Genomic DNA, 17104 nt, shown 5'->3' on the forward strand with positions numbered 1-17104 from the left:
TTGTAGTTCCTGGCGTTTCGCCAGCAGCTGTGGCTGGCATCTTCAGAGGTGTAGCACCAAAAGACAGATCTCTCAGTGTCACAGTGTGGAAAAGATGTTGGCAGGTCATTTATATCTACTCAGGAGGGGTGGGGTTGAGCTGAGTCATCCTGTAAGAGTTTCCCAGGGTGTGGAATTCTAATGGCGGGAGGCTTCACTGTATCCTGAGGAGATTCTTTTGCATATGGATTGGTACTTGATGTGCTAATCTTCTCTACAGGGCTATTGTCGAGTATAGAGTGTTTTGTTAGCCTGGTGTTTTTCACTCTATACTCGACAATAGCCCTGTAGAGAAGATTAGCACATCAAGTACCAATCCATATGCAAAAGAACCTCCTCAGGATACAGTGAAGCCTCCCTCCATTAGCATTCCACACCCTGGGAAACTCTTACAGGATGACTCAGCTCAGCCCCACCCCTCCTGAGTAGATATATATGACCTGCCAACAACTTTTCCACACTGTGACACTGAGAGATCTCTGTCTTTTGGTGCTACACCTCTGAAGATGCCAGCCACAGCTGCTGGCGAAACGTCAGGAACTACAATGCCAAGACCACGGCAATACAGCCCGGAAAACCCACAACAACCATCGTTCTCCGGCCATGAAAGCCTTCGACAATACAATAATTATTTAACTTTTTAACAACCTCTGGAATAAAAGCAGGTTTGTCCCTAAAAAGTTTTATCAGTTTAAGTTGGGCCCCTTTGCATTGGACATAATGAACTGTCTAAAGCATTTCTTCGTTACAGTAACAGACTACAAAACTGTTAATTAATCAGGTTGGTTTTGCTGCTTTTTCCCTTTAATATTCCACAGTTGAGATAAAAGCCCAATAGTCCTGGTTATATATAAGCACATTTAGAACATATTAACATCTATCAGTTGATGGTATAAGTGACTAGACGGTATATATTACATGACAAGTGCAAGTTTAGTCTGGTAAATCTGCTGTGTACCAGAAGTACCTTAGCACAGCCTTTGTATTAAAAGAATTATACCCTACTTTCCTTAAGATGCCTTAGCCAATGTATTTTGCTGATATTCTTCATCTATTAATATGTCAGCTTTACTGCTAGCATCTAACTTTTTACTGATACCAAGAAGCAAATCCACTTCCAAGGCCATAATAAAAAACCCTGCCTAATAGTGCCATCATAAATTAGAGCTCTAAAGGCATTAACAGTGCAATCCTAGACAGAGTTACTCCAGTATGAGCCCACTGAAATCAATGGGCTTAGACTGGAGTAACTCTGCTTAGGAGTGCGCTGTAAAAGACGTTGCACAGTTAGCTTCATCCTTCATTTTGAGAAGTTGTTATGGGTATAAGTAAGTAACAGCAGGTCCTCCAAGAGAGAAGCCATATATCACTGGAACAGTAGCTCACTGATATTGCAGGGACTAAGTCTCAGGGCTGTCTGCTGAGCTTCAATACATTTGACTTTCCAGTGTACTATAAAAAGAATAAACACTATAATGTAATCTATATTCTGGGAGGAATCACATATCTGAGCTACATGCCACAATTCACTGTTTGTTTATTTTCATACAAATGCACATAGACAGTCCAAACGATTCCTTAGTAGCAATGTTGCAAATAGTGAAGCTCCTAATGATCTGATCCAGAAATCAATTGTTTTCCAGCTCGACTGTATTAACAATTGTGTCTGTTCTTCAAGATGCTGGTTTCCAGCTTAGAATGAAAAATGAAATTCAGTACATGCATAGTCAGCTTTCAGGCTGGCCAATACTACTTAGCAGGCATGTTCACAAAATTATATTCACTAAACCACAGATATTGTTTCATCTAATTTAGTAGTATTTTTCACCCAAATCCTGGACAATAATCAGCTTTTAGATATGAACAAAAATTAGCAGAAATCTTGACCAGCAAACTGAAAACAATAAGGCAATATGACAAGGCATGTAAGTACTCCTGCATCCACTCTGTGAACTGGGACAGAACTCTGGGGGGGAAATACATCTTTTTCCCCTGAAGGCAGCCTGTAAATACCAAGCTAACTCTGAATCAAGTTGAGGAGAGTTTTCCTGTTACAGTTCCTTAAACTTAGAGAAATTCTGTTTTCACCTTCCATCTATCAATGCTAGGACACAGGCTGTGTGAGAAATATTGTAGGAACTGGGCAATATATGTGCCCCTATCCTGTCTTCATATGTCATGCAAGTGAGCTGCATTCTAGCACACAAATGATGTGAACATTACTAAGATGGAAGGGTAGATTAATAGAAGCATGCATGATTCTCTTCAATTCATGCTGCCTAACACTTACCTGTGCACATAGTTGGGAGTGACACAGGGAGTCCTTCTTGTGAGGGCTTTACAAAAGCAATCTACTGGGTCCAAACTTATATTCTATCATCCATACAGATAGAATATACAGATCCATACATACCTGAAAATCAGGTTTCTATAAACCTGATTTTCAACCTTGTTTTGGGTATACAATAAAATACTTTCACAAATTTTCCCCAATACATATCCTAAAAGCAAAATTAAACAACAAAGGTTTCTACTAGCTTTCTCAAAAACTAAGATGATGTCAGCAGTGCAGGCTTCAGTGGCAAATAATGCATGCCACAACTGAGAGGGGCCTAACTTCTGATAAATGATAGCCTTGCTTCAGCCAGATAACACTCTGGGTGTTCAAAAATGCACAAATAAAAGCATTCCCAAGTAAAATGCATTACAATAACTAATCTGGAAATCGCCAAAGAATGAATGGCAATGCATTATTCCTCTTTTCCAGAAGAGGGCCTAACAAGTTTATTAAGAAAAAAAATGCAGTCCAGGTAACAGCTACTATATGGATATTAAAAGAACAGCAATTCATGGGAAATCTAGAGCAAGGACCCATGGTTATTAGGAGCTCTCACAATTAACATTGTCATCTTACATGGATTCAGCTTATCAAAGCCAGTCTGTCACAAATTTCAGACACTTAAGGTGGCTTACTACCTCACCTGGATCTTAGGATATATGTGAAAAATAATATGGAAGACAACTGAATCATGTGGAATCCCACAGGAGCAACAGTCTTCCAGACACACCATCTGGTGTTTATCTGTGAGAAGGAAACACAACCAAAGCAATGTGGTGCCTTCAGTTTTCAATCTATACAGGTATTCAGAAGGATAGCATAGCTAATGGTAGTCTAAGGATTCTGAGAAATTGATAGGGTCATTTTCACCCAGTTCTTATGGTGCAAGCTGTTGGACAACAAAAGAGTTTCAGTCCCATAATCAGCTCAAATCAATATACTGCCCAACTTTAAGCAATCTCCAGTATGTACATAAAGTATTTCATTCAAGGAACTACCATTTTTAAGCAACTACAAGAAATAATTGATCCTCCTTGGTTGATTTCTGCCTCAACTAGATAGAAGCACTACGAAGTTTTGCAGTCTTTATAGCATGAGAAATATTTTTTTTTTGCTTCCTGTGAAGTGATTCCCAAGCCAAAGCAAGGCACGGCATATACTGCCAATGTTTCCCAGTTCATATAGCATCTTCTTCAACCAAATTCAATATTGATTCTATTGCCTCTCCTGCCATAACCTACATTATCTTTTAAGACAAAGCTTCTCCTCACACTTTTATTCATTTTTCTTCCTCTTAATTTAATTTGAAAAGTGATTTGAAATCTGTAGTACATTTTTCTTACAAAAACTAATAGATTATCATTCCCTAGATGGGATATGGAGGCTGATAAACAGTAACTGCCCAAGATGATGGAAGTCTGAAGTGGGGTTTTAACCCGTCTCCCAGATCCAAGTGAATACTGCAGCAATTGGACTACACTTACAGTGCAATCCTATGGTGTGTTTCTTCAGTCTAAGCCTACTGAAGTCAATGGCCCTAGACTGGAGTAACTCTCCATAAGATTTCCCAGTTGGTCATCTTGTTTCTCAATGATCACATTGTCTAATTCACAGCCCTACCCCCACACTAGTTAAAATGGATAGTGACTGAAAATTTCTTTCTAACGGAATGTTGCTGTTCTCCTCATGGTGAACTCTCCATGGTCTCACCCTACATAACGCCTATAATAATCCTAACAATTTATTAGTATTGTAAACTAAACCAGTACTTCATCAAAAGGCAATTACATATTTAACAGGGTTAACATACCTGTAACTTATGTTCATCGAGTTCTTCTGTGCTGACACACATGGGACTGCGCAGGCGCAGGCCAGCCGCCGGAGAATTTTCTAGAGCTTCCATGGCTCCGAAGGGGCCGTTTGTCGCGCGCCTCAGCGACCGTTTTCCCGCCCAAACGGTCACGTGATCCTCCAGCGACCAACGGCCCCTTCCCTCAGTTCTCCCTTGCCGCCGCTTGACCAACACACGTCAGCCGTAACACCTTAAAAACACCAATTTCCGTTACAGCCATCACAGTATTGTGCATTGGAGTTCACAGCGGGGTAGGAGGGAGGGTTGTGTGTCAGCACAGAAGAACTCGATGAACATAAGTTACAGGTATGTTAACCCTGTTTTCATCTTCGTTCTTCTGTGCCTCCACACATGGGAGTGTACCAAGCTTCACACAATAAGGAAGGCGGGGGTGAAGTCCAACACAATTTTATTAAGCAAACAAGATCAACAATAAATAGATATGCATATATACATCTATGTAAAAATACTGTGTAAGGACACATAAATATTCAATATTTACATATATACACACCCCCAGGTACATATATACACACTTTCACTCAAGGGTACCCAACAGGTACGCCAAGAAAGTCATTCCAAAACTCCCTCAGGAAAAAAGGGAGTGTAAGACAGCCTTGGCCACAGATACATCCTGCTCCGCATTGACATCAACGGCGTAATGCCTGACAAAGGTGTCTGCAGAGGACCATGTGGCTGCTTTACAAATGTTAACCAGGGGCACCCCCCTGAGGAGTGCCGAAGAGGATGCTTGGGACCGCGTGGAGTGGGCTCTGACATGAAGCGGGCAAGCCACCCCTGCTAGGGAATAGGCCTTGCTAATGGCCGTCACAATCCACCTAGACAGGGTCTGTGAGGAAGCCCTGTTACCCTTGTCCTTGGCCCCAAAACATACAAACAGGTGAGGACTGGAGCGGAATCCCTTCGTCCTATCCAGGTAATAGGCTAGGGCCCTCTTCAAGTCTAGGGTATGGAGGGCCTTTTCCCCCTTAGAGGAGGGTTGAGGAAAGAATGCAGGCAGTGAGATATCCTGCGAGAGGTGGAAGGCGGACACCACCTTAGGCAGGAACCCAAGGCAGGGACGCAGGACCACCTTGTTGGGATGAAACACAAGAAAGGGAGGGTCAGACCGCAGTGCAGACAGCTCACTGACCCTTCTGGCCGATGTGACGGCCACCAAGAATGCCACCTTGTAGGATAGCATATCCAAGGGGCATGTAGCCATCGGTTCAAATGGAGGCAACATGAGACGTGAGAGCACCAAGGACAGCGACCACTGAGGCACTGGCGCTGACACAGGTGGGTAAAGATTGTACATGCCCTTAAGGAACTGGCGGGATTGTGGGTGAGAAAACACCGTAGCACCCTCAACTCGGGTGTGAGCAGCTGATATCGCTGCCAGGTGGACCTTGAGGGAGGAAGCCTTCAAGCCCAGGCCACGCAAGTGGCACAAATACTCGAACACCACCCCCAAGGGACTGTTGTCAGGCACCACTCCTCTGGCAAGTGCCCAGAGCTCAAACCTGCGCCACTTGGCCGCATAAGCGCGCCTAGTGGATGGCCGACGAGCATTCAGGAGGACCCTCTGTACCTCGTCAGTAAAGCCTATCGGGGAGGAACGATCCGCCAAGCCGTTAGATGCAGCTTCCTTGGATCGTGGTGGACCAGGCTCCCGTTTAGGAGAAGGTCTTGCCGAGGGGGCAGACTCACATACGTCCGTTGGGACATCCGCAGGAGCTTCGGGAACCAAACCTGCCGTGGCCAGAAGGGGGCCACTAGAATGCAGTCCGTCCCGTCCTCCTCTATCTTGCACAAGACCCTGGGAATCAAGGGGAATGGAGGAAACATGTAGTGCAAGCCCTGCGTCCACGTAAACTGGAAGGCATCCCCAATAGAGAGGGGGTCGCTCCCTGCCCTGGAACAGAACGTGTGGGCCTTGGTGGTCGCCGCAGTGGCGAACACATCTATCACTGGATGACCCCACATCTGGAAGATCGGCCCAACGCACTCTACGTTCAGTTCCCACTCGTGTTCCAGTAAAGGGACCCTGCTGAGGGCATCTGCCCGGGCATTGTCCGACCCAGCCACGTGTATAGCACGAAGCGACACGCCGTTCTCGATAGCCCACTGCCAAGTGAGTGTGGCTTCCCGGCACAGGGCCATGGACACTGTGCCCCCCTGCTGATTCACGTAGTACATGGCAGTCGTGTTGTCCGTCTGTACCAAGACCTGACGATTTCTCAGCAGTGCTGTAAGAGACACAAGTGCGAAACGAATGGCCCTTAGTTCAAGCACATTGATATGGAGGGTCTTTTCCCTGTCAGACCAGACATCTTGCACCGACACATCACCACAGTAAGCCCCCCATCCCAACAGAGAGGCATCAGTGGTAACCGTGATGTCATGGTGTTGATACCCGAAAGGGGTCCCTCTAAACAAGTTGTCATCAGACAGCCACCAGTCCAAGGAGGAGAGGATGACCCTCGGGATAGAGAATTTGAGGGACGGAGGGTGCAGTAGAGCATCATACCTCCGCACAAACCAGTTCTGTAGAGGGCGCATACGCAGCCTAGCGAAAGGCACCACAGAGGTGGCCGCTGCCATATGCCCTAGTAAGCACTGGATAGTGCGCACAGACTGGAACCGGTTCCTTTTAAACATGGACACTAGACCCCTTAGGGACCGAGCCCTCTCCAAGGGGAGCAGGGCCTTACCCTCCACAGAGTCTAACAGTGCACCAATGTAGGACACCTTGCAGTTGGGCACCAGTTTGGATTTCTCCAAGTTCACCAGGAGCCCCAGGCGTTGGCAAGTGCTAAGTACCAAGCCAATGTCCTGCACCAGCCTAGACTCTGATTCAGCCACGATGAGCCAGTCATCGAGGTACGGAAAGATGGTACAGCCTTCTTCCCGTAGGAAGGAAACCACAGGGGCCACACATTTAGTGAACACTCGTGGGGCAGTGGACAGGCCAAAGGGGAGCACCTTATACCGGAAAACCCTTTGCCGGTAAACAAAGCTCAGGTACTTCCTGTGCTCCTTCCGTATGCCCACGTGAAAGTATGCGTCTTTTAAGTCAAGAACCGCAAACCAATCCCCCTGTTTCAGCAAGGCGATCACAGCCGCCAACGTTACCATTTTGAATTTGGTCACCTTGAGGAAGGCATTAAGGCCCCTCAGATCTAAGATGGGACGTAAGCCCCCATCCTTCTTAGGGACCAGGAAGAACCTAGAGAAGAATCCCTTCACAGAGTCCTCATAGGGCAATTCTTCCACAGCACCCTTGGCCAAGAGCGACACGATCTCCGCATCCAGCTCGGCCATAGTGTTATTGACAGCTGTCAGGGGTGAACTGCATCTAGGCAGCTCAACGAACTCCAGCCCGTATCCCAGTTCAACAATAGTTAAGACCCATGAGTCAGATGTTATTGACTCCCACTCAGAGAGGAGTGGACTAAGTCTGTCCGAAAAGTTCGGGGATACGGCTGGCGTGACCCGTCAGTACTGCCTCCCGGCGCCCTGCTGATCTTTCTGCTGGGCCGGTTGTTGTGCCGGACGAGGCTTGAAAGGCCGACGCCTCCTCTGCTGGTGTGCGGGAGGGTAAGGCCGCTGCTGGTAGGCCGGATACTGCTGGTAGCCCGGCCGCTGCTGTTGGTATCTGCCCTGGTAGTGGTAAGGGCCAGATCGGGGAGCGTACCGTGACCTTGAGGAGGGCTTGTCCGCTGGAGCCAGACCCAAAGACCGCGCCGTCTGCCGGTCCTCTTTCTTTTTCTTCAGGGTCTCGTCGGTCGCTTTGGAAAAGAGCGAGTCCCCCTCAAATGGCATGCTCTCCACTCTGGAACGCACCTCTTGGGACAGGGCCGTAGACCGCAACCAGGAGTGGCGCCTGAGGACCACCGCCGAAGCCATTCCTCTAGCAGCAGTGTCAGCAGCGTGGCTTCCAGCGTTCATCTGCTGCTTAGATAGCCTCACAGCCTCTGTCTGCAGCAGGGACACCACAGCCTTCTGCTCAGGAGGGAGGTCTCGTGTATAGGATGCCAACTTCTCCCAGAGGTACAGCTGGTACCCTGCCATGATGGTCTGATAGTTGGCAATCCTCAGACCTAGGGAAGAAACAATGTATTGGCGCCTGCCCATGGCATCCAGTTTCTTGCCCTCCTTATCGGCAGGTACCGAGGAGTGACCCGATCGCCTGGGGTTGAACTCCTCTGTGACCAAGGAGGAAGGTGGAGGGTGTTTCACCAGCGCCGGCCAGGTACCCTGCTTGATCTTGTAGAGCTGCTCAATCCTCTTGGATGTTGGAGGTTGATCACAGGGCACCTGCCACACCTTCTCCACGATTTCCTCAAGACCCTCGAGCATGGGGAAGCCAACATATGCCGGGTTGTCTCCGTAAATGCGCTTGAGGAGCTTGTCCTTGGTCTGGGGAACCGCCGAGGAGATGTCCATCTCAAGAGCCTTGGCCATCCTCGCCATCTGGTCGGCGTAGATGCGGAGGTCCTCGAATGGCGAGTCCGCAGATGGTACAAGCTCTTCAGCTGGCGATGGTTCGGACCAGGACTCTGACTGGTAGCCGCCAAAGCTCTCCACATCCTCCTCATCGGAACCGAGCTGGGATTCCGGAACCTGGTGCGGAGGGGAGCCCACGTCGACCTCGATGTCGAAGGCCTCGGTTCCGACACGGAGAAACCTGCAGGTGCCCCTTCCCACTGGCAATGGTATGGCGAGGGGAGGTAGGAGGCCTGTCGATGTCGGGACGCAGTGGACCGGACCGATCGGACACTGTCCCCAGACCGACGTCGCTCACGACCGGCAGCTGGTGGAGACGGACGGGCAGGCGACGGACGGCTCCGACGAGGAGACGGGCTCGGTTCCAGCCTCGGCGACCGAAGAGCAGGCGATGTTCGGATCCGACGGCGCGGGCTCGGCTCCGGTCCCGAAGAGAATTCTGCGGGCACCGTCTCGAAGGCCATCGGATCCGGCACCGGCACGGAGATGTCCTCTGGCTCCGGGGAATCCAGATGAGGGGAAGGCGTGTGAGGAAGCACGATGACCTCTTCCTGGGGAGCGGGATGCGGCGACCGGTGATGTTTGGTCTTCTTCTTCTTCTTCGCCGGTTCCGAAGAAGACCTCGGAACCGACGCGCTCCTCGCCTTCGAAGGGGACCTCGGCCTCGATCTCTTAGGTTTTACCGGAATCGACCCGGTCGTCGGTTCCGATCGGGGACTCGGTAGACGGATCCTCGGTTCCGATGTCGGTCTCGGATCCGACCTGGTGGAAGATGCGCTACGGGGCGGCCGCACCGGTCCCTGCGCTGGAGAGGCCGCTCTCGACGCCGAGGCACTCGGGGGATGCGGTTTCGACCCCGACCTCGCGGAGGCCACTGAGCCAGCTCCGGAATGCCGTTCGGCAGAGGGGCTAGGGCCGGCCTTGGAGGAGGGCAACGGGGCGCCTCCGGACATGACCTTCTGCCACAGGGAGGAGTTAAGACGGGCCTTGCGCTCCTGTCGGGCCTTGCTGGTGAAGCCCTGGCAAATCTTACAGGCCGTTACATTATGGGTCTCCCCCAAACAGAACAGGCACAGTTCATGGCCATCGGTCTTGGCCATTTTAGTGTGGCATTGGAGGCAATGCTTGAAGAGAGCCTTTGAGGCCATCTTCAGGGGCACGCAAAAGGAAGGTCAACAAACAGTCCGAGTCAAATTACCGAGTCCACAACAAAGTCCAAACGAGATCCGAAGAATAGTCGAGGTCACGAAGTCCGAAGTCAAAAGCCAAGCAATCAGTCAGAATAAAGCACGAAGCACAAAAACACAGAGCAACGAAGCTCACGTTCTCTCCAAGCGGCGGCAAGAAGAGAACTGAGGGAAGGGGCCGTTGGTCGCTGGAGGATCACGTGACCGTTTGGGCGGGAAAACGGTCGCTGAGGCGCGCGACAAACGGCCCCTTCGGAGCCATGGAAGCTCTAGAAAATTCTCCGGCGGCTGGCCTGCGCCTGCGCAGTCCCATGTGTGGAGGCACAGAAGAACGAAGATGAACTTTCTGTGTCTTTATGTCTCCATATCTTTCCCACTTGGGTCAACTTCTTACATAACTTTGCAATAAATAAATAAGTCTGCTTATATGATGAGTCTTCACTTTGTATTACATATTTTCACATGCAAAAAATGCATAAAATATTTAATTTAAATATATAAAATATTTAATTTTATTTAATTTTGTCATTTATAGTCCGCCTTTCTCACTGAGACTCAAGGTGGATTACACAGTCTGAGATTAATACAGTTAATTTCAAGGACATTTCCATAAACAATGACATAGGGTAAATAAATAAATTTTACAAAGACATAGTATTAGTAAGAATCCAATACAGAGTTGAAGAAATGTTGAAATAGAACATTGACTCCATTTATTAATACTCACTTAGAAATAGGATTGACACTGGCTTCAATTACTGTTAAACACTTACAGCACTTTATATTTTCTGGAAAATCTTGGATCCCTAAAAAAAGGAGAGGACAAAGATAATCACATTATGTAATTTAGAAACATTATAAGACAACTTCTGTATAATCCATAGGAGTGAAAACAGTTTAGTGCTAAGTAGACCAGAAGTTCCACATGAAGGAACAAATATAACGAAATATAAGAAATCATGATTATGGCTAGGGCAGAGTCCTATCATATTAAATATCTTATATACTAATAGCCAAGTCGCAAAGATCTGAGAACACTTAAAACTGAAGATTGGCGCCATGAACAGACAAAGACAGATCTTCCTATACGCCTGAAAAATGTCCAAGCTTTGTAGAAAAATCTGCAAACTAAAAAAAAGAAAGAAACATTGGAAGGGAGAGGGGTTAAAAATGATAAAAGGAGCATCTAACCAGATGCCCTCAGTATCTATTGCTAGGCCACCATAACAGGCCAGCCAGTATTTCAGGCAGTTTCTATGAGTAAAAGGGAGAGGGTGAGGGCAGGGCCTTTTCTAGGGCTGTTTTGGTCTTTGAGGGAGGACTCATTGGGGCCAGGCCCAGAAGCAACCACCTGATGACTTGATAGGATTCATTCAGGCCCTGATGCTTGCTACAGTTCAACAGCACCCCCTCCCCTCAAAAGCCAGTGTAGTGTAGTAGTTAGAGTTTCAGAGTATGATCTGGGAGACCAGGTTTGAATCACCATTCTTCTATGGAAGCTCACTGAGTGACTTTGATCCAGTTGCACACTCTCAGACTAACTTACTACTCCAGGTTGTTGTGGGGATAATATGGAGGCAAGGAGAATGATGTAGGCTGCTTTGGTCCCCCATTGTGGAGAAAGGCAGCATATAAATTAACTAAGAAATAAATGAAATTGGGGAGCAAATAAAATGTAAGTTATTTAGTGGGTTTGAAGCACAGAAGGATGTAGGGAAAGGGGAGTATATGGAGGCTGCCAGGAGGAAGGAAAGAGGAAATAGTATGGGGAAGAGAATGAAGGGAAAAGTGAACCCAAAAGTCCTTGTGGGTTCCCCACCAGGCAACTGGGCCCAGTTCAGCTGGCACCACACAACTGTCCCATAGGGTAGAGGCTGATGGAGGTGGGGGGGGGGTAATGGTGAAGACAGGGGGACAAAGGTGGGTGGGAAAGAGAGAAGGAAGCAGGAAAAGAGCAAGAGGCTATGGGGGGCAAGAAAGGAAAAGAGGACATAGTAGGGTGGGAAATGAGATACCCTCTCCAGGTCATTGCTGGTCTCCCCACTTACACACATGTATTTTTGAAAAGGTACGAGATCTTACTAGATTCTTTTCCTCCTGATGTTGCATAAACATTCAAGAAGAGTAAATAGACTTCTGGAAAATGTGGACAGTGAAGGCATTTTTGAGAAATTAGTGGCACCAAGAGTTTATTGGGAAAAGTGTTCTAGGTTGCCAATACTTCCTAAGGTCCCTTAGGTTAGACATCTGGCTTTCTGGGCAGAACAAGTATGAAAGGCCTTTTCTTTCAACTTAGGGGATCCACACTGCCTCCTATAATTCTGTGGCACTAGATTTGTTTTGAAATGGAAACCTTCCCCTCAGTTACTAGATGTTCTTGTAGAAGTGAGTGTAAAGGATTTGGGTTTGCTGTTGTGAGGTAATTTTTGTAGTGTGCCTGAAGAGTACAGAGATCACTGAAGTGAGATGTTCAGCAAAACAACAAAGATTTATTTACACAGAGGCAGCGTTGCACACTCCCACATGCTGCAGCAGTCTGATTCAAGCTGAATTCGGCCCAAATTCAGGCATGATTCAGTATAAATCGGGCTGCTATGGGGTTCAGGAGCACTCCTACACTCTGCAGCAGCTAGATTTGGGCCAATTCAGGTCCGATTTGTGCCCGATTCAGCCTGAATCAGCCCAGATTTGGGCCTGAATTGGGCCAAATCGGGCTACTGCGTAGCGCAGAAGTGCTGCTGTGGTCCACTGCAGTTGGACCTTTGCCTGAATCGGGCCCGAATCGGGCCACTACATAGCGCAGAAATGCTGCCACACTCCACAGCAGCCTAATTCAGGCCCAAATTCAGCCAAATCGAGCCTGATTTGGCCCCCTAGGGAGTACGGGAGCACTCCAAGGGCAGCCCATGACCTGCATGATGATGTCACTTCCTGGAAGTGATGTCATCATGCAAGCCAGGAGCATGCACACGTGCTGCATGCAAAAAGGAGAAACACAAGGTAGGAACCAGGCCCCAAATCTCCCGCTGGGGATTCGGGGAACCTGGCATCCCTACTACTCACCTGAAACTAATTTCATTCTCTGCTACTTTGTTTTGAATTTCATATCTTATTTGTGTGTTCTATAGTCTGATAAGCATTTTCCACCTTTGGCTTTCAAGCACTTTTTATACCTCTGTAACACTATCCGTTATAATCAAAAACCAATCCTAAGCATGCTGAACAAGCTCCACTGAAAGAAGAAAATCTACTTTCCATAAAAAATAATTTAATAAAAATCACAGTTTTTTCTTGAAATGCCTTTTCTTCTTCTTTAATAACACTTAAATTGATCTACTTTATTTTTAAAAGATCCAAGTAATATATAGAGAGATTAATTAAATTAAGGGTTGAGCTTTGACAGTCCTGCATACACACAAAGACAATCTAAATTAAAATTGCACAAAAATAAATAATGCATCCATTTACAGTGATGAAGGATCTAGAAAAAATATAAAATAGCTCAGGCATACCCTGAAGGTAGAATTAGTATAACATAATGTTCATCTTAATGATACATCTTGTGCATTATGTAACCATGTATTCTTCAGACACCATTAGATGAGCAAAGTGCCATTGTACTCCCTGAACAGGTAACAGTGAAAATTAAAGGGAATCTATTTATGAGCCATGTTGTCACAATTTCACCCTTTGTGGTTTTGTTCTATTCACAAAACTCCCAAGTGCCTGGAAATTGCTCAGCATTAGTCAACTCCCTGCTTGAAGACTGTATTAAGATGTGCTCTACAAAGCACAATGTGCAACCTTCCTCATAGTAAGTAACCTTTTCTGCTGGTCATCACAGAATTGCTTAACAGGGCCCTTGCATTCCAACCTACATTATAATGTCTTGTATATTCTAGTCCTTACAGAGGTTCATTTGTTTGACTTTCTATTTCATCCTGCATTAAATGTGATGATTTTTTTTTTGTTTATGCTACTGTTGCTGGTTGGGAGTGCCTCACATATCAGGTAGAGGTGTATGCATGGGAAAATTACATTATAATTTCAGATCTGGGATGGGGGCGGGGGCTTTACTGAGATAGGTGATTTTATTGTATGACATTACCAGTCTAGGTTTCAAATCTCTGTGTTTTATTCAAGTTCCGGATTTTGGGAACCACTATCTTCAATAGGGAACCAAACTGAGGATCTAGGGCAGTTTTTTGAAAGATAACAGCAGCAAATTTGCATAGAACATAGTCCTCCCTCTAATTTAAATGCCGCTTAAGTTTCAAGCTGAATGGTCAAAGAGGTTTATTGCTACAACCCCCCAAAGTAGGTGCCTTTCGGCATAGCCACACTTCTCTCCAGTGATTTCTGTTGGGGGAGAATGGTGCCAGCCACCAACATTTAAAAAAAATACTCTGTATAATTTTTTTTTTCATGTAATGTTACAGTAAGTGACTAACAATTTAAAAATTACCTTTTTGCTGAAAACCCTGTTTGTCATCCTTCCTTGTTGCGGTCTGTTTTTTCCCCCTTTCACAAAGTAAAGAAGGCTTCCTTTGCAGAAAACCTCTCCCATGCCCCACCTCTACAATCTCTGAAAATAGTTCACATTTTAAAAAAATAATGTATGTGTGTCATTGCATATGATGAACCCATCATCCAATTGACATGTCATCAATCTGGCTGTCTACTATAGGGGTATCTTAATTAGTAATTAGTACTATTACTATTTAAGAAGTTCCTGGAAGAGGAGGAAGCAGTGGCAGGGGGCTGGGGTGTGGGGTGTGGGGGAGTGCAAGGGCTAATCTGCGTAATATGTTTGTTTATGGGTTTTCTCTGGTTTTATGGCTTAGTCATATAGCTTCAAGAACATTGTTTAAAAGCCATAGAAGCTGATTTTGCTGACAAGGGGTGGCACAGGTGGACTTTGCTTGCCCACAGCCTTTTCCCTGATGCTGAAGAACCCACAGTGGGAAATTATTTGCATAAATTTGGAGTGGTACATGAAGTAGTCTGAGCATTCACAGTTTGGCACAGACTCCTCCAGGTAAATTCCTTCTTTGGGGTTTATCTCCAAAGGTGATAGGCTGAGAGCACTCGCCTCCTGATCCCTTGCAAGGATCTCATTAGAAGGGAGAAATGTCACTGCCTGGGAAATTTAGAGATGCTTGAATGTAAGCACCAAAACATGTAAAATAACAGATTTTTCAGATAGGAGTTTCATAATGCCTAAGAATACTGGATTTGTGTTACAGTTCCAGAAAATCAAGGTATGAACCTGAAACAACAATTCTTGTGTATATTTTTGGCTTGGGAATTTCATAATGCACACCACTGGTGTGAGATTACCAATTTAACTTGTGTTTGTATATGGTTTTACACTGGACCCTCTTTATAACATTCCCTTTTTCAACTAAGCATTTAACCAAGCCCAAGGGATATACTAATCTGAAGACAAAAGCAAAATGGCCATTATAGCTACTCAGGAATATCCTGGTCAGCTGATGGCCTGCCCCCCTAAACTTGGTCCAGTCCTACTAGTTTCTTTTCAGAGTTTTGCTATAAAGCATCTTTGTTGAAAAAATGTGACTTTCATGTTAGCAACAGAATTCTCTAGTGTACAGAAATGTTCTGAATATTGTCGTTTTAGTGGCAAATTTGTGTTCATGTATTACTTTGCATAGAGATTTAGGTGTCTTTCCAATACAGACAACAGAAGTGTATTGCCAAAAAATTATGATTACTTTGGAGGATGACCAGGTGAATGTGCCTCTGGTGGTATAGTTAATGTTTTTAGACCTTGTAACAGGTTTGTCTGAGTAGATAAAGCCCTATGCGGACTGGGCCCAGCATACCTTCGGGACCGCCTCTCTCCATATGTTCCCCAGAGGTCGCTTTGGTCAGCTAATAAGCACTTGCTGATGGTCCCTAGCCCCAGGGAGGTCCACCTGGCCTCTACCAGAGCCAGGGCCTTTTCGGTCATGGCTCCGACCTGGTGGAACTCTCCGTCTGAGGAAACTAGGGCCCAGCAGGATTTGTTATCTTTCCACCGGGCCTGCAAGATGGAGATGTTCCGTCAGGCATTTGGTGGGGGCTAGGCTGTACTCTCGCCGGCCATACCACTGAAGACTATCCACCACCCATGCAGGAGCTCATAAGTGTGACGCAGGGCATTATGCAAGAGGCAAGCCCTATGTCTAAAATGCTGTATTTTAATATTTATATCTGCCAATTGAGATATGTTAATTGTATATGGAATAGTGTTTTAATGTTTTTTATAATGTTTTTATTGTTTTTAAGCTTTATATAAAAATTGGATGTTGTTACACTGCCCTGAGCCTATCTGACGGGGAGGGCGGTCTAGAAATGTAATAAAATAAATAAATAAAAAATAAATATGGAAACATTGTTGCCATCTTGCTGGTTGCAGGGTCTAGTCCTTGAGCAAATATCCTGGTTATCCGTTGCTGCCAGTGAGTAACTGCTTTAGATGACGGGGCTTTCTCTAAGTAAATATATGACTACCATCCCAGGACTATGAGTAAGAAGCATCAGGAAAGATCACTGATGATGCATGGGAAGCTGTCAGCATCAGCAAGAAGTGTTTGATATTTTTTTCTCTTAGTCCTCTCCTGTGTTATGAATTTTTCAAGGAACCTGATCAAGAATGTCTTTTGATTGTCTCAAGCAACAATGCTACTGAACAACTTGAACAGCCGAAGAACAAATTTGCAGCTGAGTGTTAGTCAAAAGCCAACTTACAGTTGGTGTGGGGTCAGCAGGGAGCATGCTTTTTATCCACCCTGCCCTCCTATCCAAACTGGGCAGGGACAGATGTAATGCTTATGGTTCATGCATTACAAATAGGAGATGAAAAATAGCTGATTTCTCTCTTTTTCTCTACAACACAAGACAACTGCTTGGAGTGGGGAGAAGAAAAATTACTTTATGATCACTCTAACCCCTAAATATTTTGCATCTGAGGAAGACTGGGAGGTAGTAAAATTTCCAGGATGGGAGATCAGAAGAACCCAACCTCTAGCTGATCAGCTGGGAGTTTTTAATTTTTTACTTATTTATAGTCTTATCTTTCTCACTGAGACTCAAAGAGGCTTACATAGTATAAGTTAATATGATCTACAAAAGGGAAATCCAATAAACAATGCAGTAGAGATGTATTGTCGAAGG

At 45.9% G+C, this 17104-nt stretch overlaps 1 protein-coding gene across 3 annotated transcripts in view; it reads right to left on the reverse strand.

Annotated features, from left to right (window-relative positions):
* LRRC7 (leucine rich repeat containing 7) overlaps positions 1 to 17104 on the reverse strand; it is a 234077-nt gene that overhangs the window by 193421 nt on the left and 23552 nt on the right. For all 3 annotated transcript variants that reach the window (XM_054980163.1, XM_054980162.1, XM_054980161.1), the window contains exon 4: positions 10653 to 10731. In XM_054980163.1, the coding sequence (XP_054836138.1) occupies positions 10653 to 10731 (79 nt within the window). The remainder of the gene's footprint in view (positions 1 to 10652; positions 10732 to 17104) is intronic.

This window comes from Eublepharis macularius, chromosome 5 (genome assembly GCF_028583425.1).
Source record: "Eublepharis macularius isolate TG4126 chromosome 5, MPM_Emac_v1.0, whole genome shotgun sequence".
Classification (NCBI taxonomy): Eukaryota; Metazoa; Chordata; class Lepidosauria; order Squamata; family Eublepharidae; genus Eublepharis; species Eublepharis macularius.